This window comes from Panthera uncia, chromosome E1, assembly GCF_023721935.1.
Source record: "Panthera uncia isolate 11264 chromosome E1, Puncia_PCG_1.0, whole genome shotgun sequence".
Taxonomy (NCBI): Eukaryota; Metazoa; Chordata; class Mammalia; order Carnivora; family Felidae; genus Panthera; species Panthera uncia.
In genome coordinates, this window is record NC_064814.1 from 50,962,857 (window position 1) to 50,975,952 (window position 13,096).

Genomic DNA, 13,096 nt, shown 5'->3' on the forward strand with positions numbered 1-13,096 from the left:
ACTCCCAGCCACCAGTTCCCCACTCCAGAGGTAACCACAGTTACTGGGTTTTTTTGTTGCTTTTGTTTTTTCATTTTCTAGAGAGGTCTTAGGCATGAGGGCAGCGATGTTTGACTGTTTTGTTCACTGCTGCACCCCCAGCACCTGGGCACAAGGTAAGTAGTCAATAAATATCAGTGACTAAAAGAATGAATCATTTGTGCAAGAGGTTCCCACCTCTTAAGGGGAGAGAGCTTGCCCAGAGTGGTGTTGACAGCAAATAGAACAAAGTGCCTCCTGGATGGAGCCGTGCCTGAAGCCAGCCTGCTTCTGGACTTTTCAACTACACGAACCAAGACATCTCTACTCTTAATTAGGCCTCTTTTAGCTGGGTTTCTGGCCACTTGCAATTAGGAGCCCACACTGATACAAAGGCTGGTTAACGGTTATCTGATGAGGGCACGCTCTGCCAAGAGAGTAGCCGTGATTTTTTTCTAGCTCTGGGTAGATCATCTATAGTTTAGAGATGAACAAGTGTCAAATGGCAGGCTGGGGGGGTCTGAAAAAACAAACTGGCTGGTGGGTTATTTAGATTAGAGAGCCTTAGGAGGGTGGGGGGGGGAGGGGAGGGAGGAGCTCCTGTTCTAGAAGCTTTGGGGCAGAGGCACCGGAGGGAGGGGACACGCCAAGGCACATGGTCTTGAGCAAGCTGCTTCTTCTAGCACCTGGCCAAGAAGCTTCCTCTCGAGTGCCAGGCAGCGGGGAGATGCCAGGCAGAGGCTCGGGGACGGGTGGGGGCAGCCTGGGTCCTCCACAGGAGATGGACCGGCAGTCAAGGCCATCAGGGAACACAGGCAGAGGACGAGAAGGGAACCACGGAAGAGGGACTCCCCCCTCGGTGAACGGCATCACCTAGGCTCCCAAGCCGGGACCCTGGGATGTCCCCGATCTCCTTTCTGCCAATCACCCAGCCAGGCCTGCGGGTTCCCCTCCGCCCCTCCCCCTCCTCTGCCCGGATTCAGACGCGTTATCCTCAGCTGGTCTCCCCAGGTGTCCCAATCTACCTTCCACGCCATGGCCCGAATTTTTCGACACAAACCTGGCCAGGCAATTTTCCTGCACGCGGGGCCTTGCTCACCCTGGTGTGTCCGAGGAATGCCTTCGCTCCTGGCCTCTCCTCCCCTGCCACGGTCAGCCTGACGACGATGGCCGACACTGCATTGTTTCCTGGGCACAGAAACCCAGCTGGGAGGGTGCCTTGGTGCCAGTGTGTCCCATAAAGAAAAGGGGGTGTGAGCGGGGTGTGGAGAGTCGTAGGCTCAGTCTGGCTCGGATGTCCTTAGGAGACAGTGAGGGGTACGGCCAGACCGCCCTGTGATGGGTACAGAGCCTCGAAGACAGGATCAAAGAGTCCAACTAAGGGACGCAAGAACCAGGGTCGCAGAGAAGTCGGTGTGGAGAAGGCCCCGAAGGGCCTGAGCAGAGACGATCCCCCGGCAAGGTGGTGGGGCCTGGAGACCATCCAAGGACTCGGAGTCACAGGCTGGAGTGGCCCCGTGCCCCCCCCGCCCTGCCACCGCAGTCCTCCCGCCCTGCCAACCTCCAGAGTGAACTCGGGGAGGGGTCACGGACGATCTTGGCTCATCGCTTCGTCCCGCAGAAGGCCTGGCACGCAGCGCCCTTTGATAGTTATTTGCTCGGCGGAGAGGAGACTCCGTGGCTGTCGAGTTAACCATCCCGTCGGAGGGTGGGCTGCCTCTCCCTCCCTTGATGCTGATGCTTTCTTTGGGTTTGTGTTCGTGTGTTTCTCTTGCCGGATGCCTCTCGTCTTGCCCGATGCCTCTCGGACTGTTTGTCCTCATTGCCTTGCTGTCTTGAGGTGTTTGGGGGCGGGGTGGGTTTACCCGTCCTCCTCCTGCCAGCTCCCACCTCCGTGCTGGGCTCTGCTTTGGTGACAGGAGCTGTCTGCTAAGAGCAGGGTTGGCAGGTGCCCCAGGCCACAGTGACCGCGGGCTGCTGTCCGCTGAGGACAGACTGGCTTTTGCCAAGATGCCGGTGCCCCACTTTTCCCCACACGATCTGGGTGACCTGCCTTCTCGATCTTCTCTGTGCTCGGGGCCCTTGTTCTCTCAGCTTGCACTTCCCAGGAGGGTCCCCCAGTTTATGAAGCGGGTGGGGGTCTGTTCATTTCAGCTGACCCCGGGATGCACGCTGGCGGTCGCACGCCAGAGGGTGTTAGCTGAGCTCACGGTTGCCGGGGATGAGTCAAAACAGTGACTTTCGGGAAAGGAGGTGGAGCTAGACGCTAGATTCTCTGCTGATGTATCTGAAAAAGCCAAAAAAAAAAAAAGAGAGAGAGAGAGAGGGAGGGAGGGGCGGGAGAGAGAAACAGTGTCCAAGAAGTCAGCTTGCCTAAGGATGCTTTGCTGCTCAGTGGTTGAGCCAAGAGAGCCCTGAAGATAAAGGAAATGGTAAAAATTCACCACAATTTGGAGAAGAAAGACTGAGCGAAATCAAGAAGAAATGACAGGAACTCCTCCTGGCTCAACTAGGCTGATTTTCTTCACGAAACAGAATGCCGCACCTGCCCCAGATTCTGTCACACGGGGCATGTGCTGGTCTATCCCCCGCACCCCCCCCCCAACTCAAGTGCGGGTCCAGGAGTCTCCAGCTCCTGGACCCTCCACCTCCAGCCACTCTCCTAAAGCCACTCAGTCATTCCTTCTGTCACTGATGGAGTGTCTGCCCTGTCACCCTGGGTTTTAGGGGCTAGTGGCTACAGCGGTAAGAGACAGTCCTGCCTTACTGGGGCTGTGGTCTAACGGGGCTGTTGGGGAAGCAGGCAACATAATGTATTTATGTATTTACCATAAACGGGTAAATACAACAGGCAGGTTGCATACTGATGGGCCCGATGGGAGACGGGCACAGCAGCAATGGTGGCGGCTGGGGCGGTGGTTTGACGTTAGAGAAGGCAAAGTCCAAACCACGTAGAAGCTGCAAGCTGGTGGCAGCAGAGGAGGTGATCGGTGGCCAGAGCCAGCGGATGTCTTCCGGCCGGTGGCCTCCGTGACGGAGCTCAGGGGGTGGTGACCCAGGCTGGGCCGGTCACAGCGCAAGCTCGTGGAGGTCAGGCGGCGTCTCCGATGATCCGCGATGGGCGCGGTGGGCCCAGGGACTGCGGAACAGGACCCGGATCGGGAAGTGAGGGCCAGAGGCTCTTTGATCCAGAAACATCTCTTTGCATCTTCTGTTTGGTTGGCAAACTGTGGCCCAAAGACACTGGAACACTGTATTGTGCCCAGCATGAGGTCTATTGTATTTGAGTTTCCAACGAAGAAGAGGCTTCTGCCTCTACTCTGGGCAGCTTGGCAGGTATCAACTTACCTGTGGTTTGACAGCGTCTGGGGAAAAACCAAGAGCGGCCTGCCAAGCGTCCACGGCCATTGCTGGACCTGTTTAATTTCCACCTGCCTTCGACGCCTGGTTGGTTAATACCACTGATCCTACCAGAAGGAGGAAGTGTGCCCGCCGACAGACGCAGAGCTTTGGGGGTAATCACTGGCTGGCCTCTGATTCCCAAGAGAGAACCAACAAGGCCTCTTCTAGACTCCGGTCTTCATTCAAGTCAAACGAGGTGTTCTCGTGGGAACCGGAGCACGTCACCGGAAGGGTCAAGTGGGCATTTCCGGCAGTCAGTGACAAGTGTCCTGTCGCCCGGAGCGTGTCGGGGAGGCGGGGAGAGGCGGGTGTCAGAGACCCTGGCTCCAGCAGAAACAGAGGAGTGAGCCTCCTGTCACACCAGGGTCAGCAAGCTTACTGGGCCAGACGGAGCCCGCTTCATGTCTGAAAAGAAAAGCTGATCCTGGGAGCAAGCAAAGCCAATTCCCCTAACAGCCTTCGGGGACATGTGGTTTTACCCTTGTAACTGATACAGTGGCTTTCCTGAAATAAAAGGAAGTGGGTCCAGCCTGCCCAGAGTCAGAAGTAATATTATGCTAAGAATTGTGCTTTCAAAAAAGTGAATTCAGGGGCGCCTGGGTGGCTCAGTTGGTTACGCAGCCGACTTCGGCTCAGGTCGTGATCTCGCAGTCCGTGAGTTCGAGCTCCGCGTCGGGCTCTGTGCTGACAGCTCAGAGCCTGGAGCCTGTTTCAGATTCTGTGTCTCCCTCTCTCTGACCCTCCCCTGTTCATACTCTGTCTCTCCCGGTCTCAAAAATAAATAAAACATTAAAAAAAAAAATTAAAAAAAAAAAAGCGAATTCAGGGGCCGGATGTGTCCATTTCCCTTTTCACTCGTAAGCTGTGTTCTAGAATAAGTGGCCTCCCTGTGAAACCCCGTTTGGTAGCTCAAGCCCCTCCTCCTGCACGTGCGGCCCCCGGGCCTCCCCGCTGCACTTACAACCGAGTGGCCTGAAGGACCATGAGTGAAAACTGATTAGTCCAGATAGCATGTCCCGGGCTGTCGCTCCAGGAGGCCACTAACTCCACGCACCGGGCGGGAGGCGTTCCGAGAAAGGCCCTGTGCCTGCTTAGTACGTTAGGGGATCGCCAGCGGAAGCAAACGCAGGTTTTTAATTTTTACTTAACTTTGAGTCCCATAAGGCCATGCTACGCACATGTGCCTGGTGATGCCCCAAGAGCGCTGCAGCGTGGACATGACTTCCCGAAGATACCCCATTAAAGAACATGCTTCACGCACCTGGGGAATGCTGATGAGCATTCCTTAGGAAAGGTGGTCAAGGTCAGAGGCTGTAGCAGGTGTGAAGAAACGAGGTGCCCCAGGAGTCCAGGTGAGCGAGTGACATCCTGGCCTGGGGAAAGGGGGTGGTCACGGGAGCTTGAAATCCACGTTCCACACGGGGACATACGGCACCGGGCTTTGGGGAGCTGGTGGGGTCACCTGAGAACAGGGTGCCTTCAGGGCGGTGGGGGACGTGAAGGGAAGTTCTCACATGTAAGATCATTGGAGAGAAGACTGGGTCTGAGTGTTGACTAGCTGTGACTTCATTTACCGCACAGATAGATGGTGCACCGGCCACTGACCTTTTCCGAGGAGAACGACAGGTCTGGGAGCCCTGGAGGATGATGTCTGCGGTGCTGGTTTCGTAGGAAGAAGGGAGAGGCTGGGTGTTTCCAAGCTGAAGGTAGGGGAGGGGCGGGCGGGTCACGGCCCTTCTTCTTTTATTACTAATAATCATACTCATTATTGTTTCGGGTGTACAGGTATAAAAAAATCCAACGCGCTTCCTTCCACCACCTTGGGACAGAAATACCGATCGCCCTCCAACCCCTGCTCGCTCATAAAAGCGAGTCGAGTGTTAGTTAGCAATTCTGCCAGGCCCCGTGTCAACTCGGTACAAGGCGATCAAATACACGACATCACGCCCACTGCTGTTCTCACCTACTGGTTTATTGCAGCAGGAGAGAATGGAGGCATTTTACAAACCCGAGGGCTGCAACAGGGTGTAGACATTTTTTGCAGACATTCCTATGCCACGTTCCCCGCAGTAAAGGACCCGGATACAGCCAGGAGGTAATACGGCACAGAAGTAGAAACGGGGGTCACGTGTTCTCGGCAGTCGCTTTAGACAACTTTGAGAACGGGCAGGCTGCAGTGACCATTTAAATGTTGCCTTAAATACTCCCCACAATGAATCCCAGCAGTGCCCCCACAGACTGAGCAAGGAAAACACCCCGTTAAGCATCGAGACCTTCAGGCAAGTGGGGTTCGACAGTGGACAAGGACCATATGTAAAGGACGGACGGATGGAAGGGACCACACGTGCCTGGCTACAGGTTAGCTCGCACAACTCCCAGGACGGACGCATCCCCGCCCAGAGTCGGACCCGAGCTTCTGGCCACCGGATGTACGGACGCTGATTTCTGAGTTCAGAAGATCCCGGGAGAGAATGGTGTTTTCCACTGAAGGGACACGAACGTGAGCTCTGTGGCTGGCTAGGCCTGCTCACGTTTTTGTTTGCTTGTTTGTTTGTTTGTTTTCCCTTCTCCATCGGCCTTGAGAAGCCGCACAGCAAACCGGCGGCTGATGGGGGACACGAAGGGGTCAGAGCCCGCCGGATGGCTGGTATGAAGTCTAGCGCCACCCTTCCAGAAAGAAAACGCTTCAGACACCTCCTGTATTTTCAAGTGAACTATATAAAGATGCCTTTGATTCCTTGGAGTTTTTGAAATGCTGATACGTAACGGGGGTGGACCAGGGGCTGGCAGTCCCGTCTGGGGTCCCCTAGGCAACCGTTTGGAATTCTCCCTTCGCGATGGGCAGGCAGCACACCCTTCGGGTTCTATTATTGTTTGGGGGAGTATGCGGTTGAGAATATATGTGAGAAAGCTGGACCGGGGGCCCTGGCTCTTTCACGGGGAGGGCCGGCAGGGCGCACTTCCTCCGACGTGGCCCTCCGGGGACCTGAGGACACAGAAACTCCAGACCGAGTACTCCTGATCAACGCGTCTGGTCACCAGGGAGCATTCCAACTGGCGAGCAGGGAGTGTATGTGTATGTGTGTGTGTGTGTGCGTGTGTGTGTGTGGCTAGAAAAGACGTGGACCTGTACCTCCCCGCAAAGAAGAAAATCAACGGGGAGGGGGCCGTCGGGGCTTAGAGGAAGAAATCTACAAAGACTCTTAAAGAGAAAAATACTCTCTCTGTATTATTAATCACCTGAGCCAACCCATTTCTCATTTGGGGCGCATCTTGGATGCTACCATTAAAAAAAACGTCGCGTGATCACGGAGCATCAAATCATTTTACAATCTCCTGCTAAACCGGGCAATTTCCCTTCTCCGCTTCTAGAATTGACAAAATATTCTGGTCTCACCGCAAAGGACAAAAAAAAAAAAAAAAAAAAAAGTGCGTCTCCCTGTACGTTTTTTTGTTTTTGTTTCCCCACGCGCCCATGTGGGGTCAACCCCGAGGCTCCCCCCCGGCACAGGTCGCCCCTGGCGGCCGCTTGCAGGTGAGCATGAGCAGCAGAAACAGGGGCAGGTGCCAGAGGCTGCAGAAGAACAGCTTCCGGGAGCTCTTCCGGTCCGCGTCGACGTAGAACCGGAAGCCGAGGTAGGAAATATACAGGTTGATGGGGAGGGAGATGGCGGGGAAGGTCCACGTGGTGACGTCCAGGACGGGGGCGGCGGCGGACAGTCCGATCAAGGCCAGGCAGTGGCGCAGGGCGACGCGCCGGCACAGGGCCGGGTGGGTGACCGACATCATGCAGTAGCCGCCGCGGGAGTAGTCTTCACGGAGGCCCCAGCTCAGGGCGTTGAAGTGGGGGAACTGCCAGGAGTAGAGGATCCCTCCCAGGAGAAACGCTCCTGTGTGCGGGTTGAGGGGAAAAGGGGAAGCAAGACACGCTGTCATCAGAGGCTTACAAAGGCATCGATCGCTGCCTCTCGCCCGCAAAGCCCTTCTGGCCCCTAGGTGGCCCCTCCGGATGTCACCCGGATCTCAGAGTCTCTGCCCGTCCCTGTTCTCGCCTCCACCTTGTCCAGGCCTGGCATCGGGGGACAAGCCCGGGGGAGGGGGTAACTTCACACTCTCCAAGATCCCCCCCCCCCAACCCCTGCCCCGCACCCCCACCGCGGGGCACTGGGCATCTGTGGCTCCTGTCCACCCAGCGCCCACCGTGCGTCCCAGCATCGCGACAACCAGAGGCCCCCTACACCGGTGGGACCTCTGCGCAGGGGGCTTGGGGGAGGCGGAGGCGGTCTCCTCGACGAGGCCCCTCCCCAGGGTGCCTGGCGGCTCCCTGCTCGCAGTGACGGAGCTGAACGTAGCCCCAGCCCCCGCGCTGAGCATCCTGGCTTTTGTCCCTGTCCTGGCTGCGTCACTGAGCACAGCCAGGGCTCCCAGGGCAGTGTCTGGCACATTCCACGGGCCGGCGCCATGTGACAGGCAGGAGGTACGAAGACAGCATGTGTCAAATAGATGGAGTGACATAAAGGAACACGGTCCCCTAAGCAGAACGGGAGCCTGTGTGTGGCTCGGCAGCTTTTCAACGAGGACGTATTAGTATCACGAGCACCGTTTAGCCCCTTTGTCTGGAACAGGGCCTCCCCTCCCCCACAGCGGTGGGATGAAGGCCGCTGCTCACCGGGCACCTATGGGGTGACGGAGCCTTTCACACAGTTTACCTCATTTAATCCTGACATAGGATGTTAGGTAGGGTTCATGCCCCTTAGCGAACCATCACAGATCAGATGATGTTAGGTTCTACAAAAGGAGGTGACAGGAGGAAGCAGAACGAGCCCGTGTGCTGTGAAGGCGGCCCCCACGAGTCAGGCAGCCCACCCCCGCGCAGGCGACTCACTGTTCACTTACTCCCGCAGAAAGTGCTAACTGAGCGCCTACTAAGTGGCGAGCACCGTGCCGGGCGCTGGGGAGCACAAATCCACCCCTCCGAAAGGCGGCTCGCCATCGAGGCATTCATCAAGAGCCACACTACTGAGTCTGCGTCGCCACCCCACTGCGGTGCGGAAGTCCGTGCGACGAGGACACGGAACGAGACCCAGCGGAGGCAGGCAGAGAAGGCCTCTCAGAGGAGGGGGTGTCTGGGCTGAGTTCTGCGGGACAGGTGACCTAGTCCCGTGAGGGCTGGCGGAGGAAGAAGTGGTCACGAAGGGGCCGGAAGGCGCACGGTGTAGACGAGGTATTACAAGGAGACGAGAACACGCGTTAGGATTCACGGAGCTGTCTATCGAAAGGAAAAGAGGTCAGTTGGACTGTACGATAATTGAAAAAACATATCAAAATCAGAAAAGGGAAGCTAGTGTGGCTGGAGGGACAGGCAGGACGCGCCACCCCCAACTCAGCGGGGTGTGCCTTCCAAGCACTGGCTTGATCCCCAAAGCAACAGAAAGCCATGGAGACAGGGGAACACGTTTCAGCGTGTGCGCGCGCGCGTGTGTGTGTGTGTGTGTGAGTGTGTGTGTGTGTGAGCACCTGTGCGTGTGCGGGGGGCGTGAGGAAAGGGCATCAGTGTCACTTGGCCAATTTGAGAGAGAACACGCTGGCGGGGCCCAGAGCAGGCACGGAAGGTTCCATCAGGGGCTGAGGAAATGAGAGGGGACGGGTGTTGCAGTCAAGGTGGTAACAGTGGGAGGAAAGAGGGACTTGAGAGGGTTTTAGGAGGCCAAGTGGCAGGGAGTGAGTGTAGAGTAAATAAGGAGGGGAAGGAGAGGGCACCCCCTCGGTTTAGGGGCCCACGGAGACGCCAGCCATTCTATGAGGTGAAAAACGGGGAAGGCTCAGAGAACAGTGCAGGAGCGTGACCTGGGATGTGTTCACCCTGACACGCCTCTGGGACACCCAGATGGCAACCAGGCAGTCGTGAAGAGGGGCCTGAGCTAGGATACGTCTCTGGGCGCTACTCACACCTGCATCTACCACTGGCTCAACCCCGGCGTGCTGTCATTCATCGTTTCTGCTTCCCGCTTGAATGCAAAATTCCTTAAGGGAACGGCCATTTGCCTTTTCCGTCGCCTCTCGGGAGCAGAATACAGAAAGCGCTGGATGCCGCTGCAGTGGAGGGTCCTCAGAGGCATCAGTGGGAGCCCACGTGTACAAAGAAAGGCTTTCCTAAAAGCCACCCGGGACCGGTGTGTTTCAGCACCGATCTGTGAGCCCACGGGGCAGACCACCCTCTGTGCCTTGTTCCCTTGTCACCACAGTCCTATTTCAGGTAATGAGGATCTACTGAGCGCCCTCCACCTGCCCCCCGTCTGTGGGAATTTCAGAGAAGGTGAGGGTGGATACTACCGCTGAAACACAACCCAGCAGGAGAGAAGGCGGTTTAAATAATTCAGAATCATTCAGAAACCCAGGCTGGGGCTCTAAGGTCCTGAAGGGCCCCTGGTGTGCACATGCCAAAGAGGATCAGAAGGAATGAGCCCTTCTTTTAATCTCTTATCTGTATTCCTCAACAGCGTGGGCTGCAGAGGGACAAAGGCGGCGGGCTTTCCCGTCCCCTAAAAGACAGAGTGGTGATTTTTTTTTTTACTCCTATTGTTCTGGGCAGAAACTCGCCCATTTCTGCATTGAGCGTTATCGGACGGTTGCAGCATCTCGAGGAAAGCTGGTGCGGGTGCAGACCGCAGGGCAAGGGGACCTGCTCTCGGACCCTGTCACAGTTCCTCGTGGGCTCCGTCAGTCAGTCAGTTCCCCTCCGACCTTCAAATATAAGGAAGCAACGGAGACTTGATGGGAGCGTCCCCATTTCAGCTGCCAAATCCCTCAAATCCCCTTTAAACTTCTCTACAAATAACATGATGCATGTATGGCAGTTCAGGTAAACACGCTCCCATTTTCACGCTAACAATGGAAGCGGCCACTACGCGTGGAATCCACTCACTTGGTGACCAGATGGCGGGCGTCCACCGCAGGCCAGGCGCCATTCCAGATGCAAGGCCAAGCCCTGCTCCAAGTCCGGAGGGAGGGCCAGACATAAACCCGTGTGACAGTGATGGGCGCTATTCACAGTCAGAACAGGGGGGTCACGCTGGGGGCAACTGGACACCGACGGCTCAGGGACGGCCTTCCCAGAGGCGACATCCGCGGCAAGGCCCAACTAAGTGGAAGGTGCACCGCATCGGGTCCTGCCAAGGGTCGCTTTGGGTAGGTTTCTGGCACGGTGTGGAGGCCGCGGCCAGAGGCAAGGAGCTGAAGCACGGGGCTGGGCCACGCGGGCACCTGCAGACCGGGTCAGGTGTCATGGGGGGGATGTGGGTGGCAGACACCGATCCTTGTGCCCAGGTGGGGACGCTGGGACACACCCCGGAAAGTGCGCTCATGGTGGATGCGTGAAGCGCTCGACTCCCGGCCATCTGAAGTCTGAGGTGCCTCCAAGCCATTCCAGTTAAATGCTCCGGGGCTGTCACACGCCAGGCACTGGGGGGAGGAATTCTCTCTCTCTCTCTCTCTTACGCTCACGACAACCTCTTGCAGATGAAAAGATTCGTGAACGTGCCCCACCCAGGGGTCTTCAGCATGACTGGCACCTCCTTTTATTTATTTATGTAAAGTTTTAATTTATTTATTTTGGGGGGTGGAGGGGCAGAGAGGGAGGGAGACAGAGAATCCCAAGCAGGCTCTGAGCGGCCAGCGCAGAGCCGGACGCGGGGGCTCGAACCCACCAACTGTGAGATCGCGAACCGGAGCCAACACCGGGAGTCGGACGCTTAACCGACCGGGTCACCCAGGTGCCCCAAGCAGCACCTTCTGTTAGACAGCTGCTGCCCCTACAGGGGACATACAAGGACTGCCAGGGGGTGGCTGCGGGGTGCCAATGTAAAGGCTGACACTGCAGAACAGGCAGCGGGTTTGCTGGAAGGAAAAAGGGCATTTGCTGGTTTCTTAGGGGGTCCCGGGACCTTAAAAAAAAGTCTGCTTCCATTAGAGACAGACGATATTGGCCTTGACCGGGAGTATCCCTGGGGAACTGGAAAGGACAGAAGGGAAGGCTGGATGGCTCCTCTGTGTGGTGATGGAAAGGCAGATCATAAAGGGACCAGTAAAGAGGGGGTGCTGGTGGCTCCTCAGGGACTTGGGGACCCTGTGAGGTCCTGGCCATCACGTACGTGGAGTAGCCCACCCCGGCTCAGCCCGGGACGGGGCTCACCCCCAAAGGGTCTGAGCAGATTACAGGCCGCAGCGAGGACAGCCGGGGCCCAGGGGGAAGCGGATAAGGCTGAGACGCTGAGAAGGGAAAGCAGCGGTGACGGTGACGGTGACGGAGAACGGAGAACGGAGAACGGGGCGGGGGAATCGGGGAAATCCTAGCTGTTCTGCTGAGGAGCTGCCTCAGCCAGGAAACCAGACTGGAAAGGGTTAAGATGGTCAGGGCCCCGGTGTGGGCTCCTGCCTCTCTCAAAAGCCCTCTCTTTTTTTGTGTGCCCACTGGAGTATTCTGTTTTGCTCAATATGCATTTTCGGTTATGCTTCTGCTTAAAATAACATAATTAAAAAAATCATTTTCATAAGAGAGTAGCATGCTGCTTTTCTGTGCGAGAGGAAATTGGGTGTGGGTTTGGCTCATGTCACAAATGAAAGAGCTTTAGAAATCACAGCTTAGCCTTAATGGATCATAATCAGAAAACCACCACCCCCACACGCTTCTACTCGATGGGCTGTGTGCAACTGCCTCTCCTCGTAGGAAAGATGTAAAACAAATTGCTCTCTTCATCAAGATAAGGTGACCCTGGAGCAGGAAGGCTTGGATTAGTTCTGGGGCTGTGGTGGAGCCCACCTTCCTTGTGGGGTAAACACGGGAGCACTCCGTTTACTGACTCAAAGGCCTCACCTCAGTGCCACCCACCCCCAGAGCCATCTGTTTGTACTGGGCCTATCTTCTGGGACACCGGAAATTTGCAGCGGGCCCGCTGCGGGACGGGCGTGGTCCGTTCTCCAGGCCCCTCTCCCGGAGTCTGGCCTCGGAGGGGGACGGCACAAAGGGGGAGTGCTGCCTCTGGAGGTCACCTTAGGTGGAGTGCTTGTGGGCGACGCACAGGACGAAGGCCCATGTCAGCCTCGGAGAGATCAGGGAAGGCTTCCTGGAAGAAGTGAGTTGCAAACTGGGATCAGAGGATGGTCTCTGAGTTCCGATCCACTCACACAAGCCACGCCTTTTCTGCTTCTTTCAGATGTGTTTTCTCAGTTTCCTGCCCCACTCTGTAGAGGCTTTGAAGCAAGTATTTGTTGGTCTATGAATGCATAAAATACTGAAAATCTAGGATGTTGGTGGTGTATCTGTGGGGATGGTTCTCTGGAGGGCAGCAACTTCCTGGGGTCACGACACCACAATCCCAGCTCAAAGGCAACTCGACAGAATGTCCAGGTGTCCAGGACATTACTTATTTTCCTCCATATACAGAAAATGGGAGAACAGCACATACATCGGGCAGGCCGTGTACGTGTGCAAAGGGCCGGAGAGAAGCCTTATCTCGTGGCACCCTGCTCTGACTGGGGGGGCATATTAATATATTAATAGCAGGTGGGGCAAGGCTAACTAATGTCTTCCTAGTGACCCTTTGCAAATACAGTAAAACCTTGGTTTGCAAGCCTAATTCGTTCCGGAAACATGCTTGTAATCCAAAACACTCGTGTA

General features: G+C 56.3%; 1 protein-coding gene across 2 annotated transcripts in view; it reads right to left on the reverse strand.

Moving 5' to 3' along the window:
• Nucleotides 1-6,623: 6,623 nt before the first annotated feature.
• Nucleotides 6,624-13,096, reverse strand: part of LOC125926975 (protoheme IX farnesyltransferase, mitochondrial) — a 137,793-nt gene continuing 131,320 nt past the window's right edge. For both annotated transcript variants that reach the window (XM_049636922.1, XM_049636924.1), the window contains exon 7: nt 6,624-7,310. In XM_049636922.1, the coding sequence (XP_049492879.1) occupies nt 6,904-7,310 (407 nt within the window). In that variant the 3' untranslated portion in view covers nt 6,624-6,903. The remainder of the gene's footprint in view (nt 7,311-13,096) is intronic.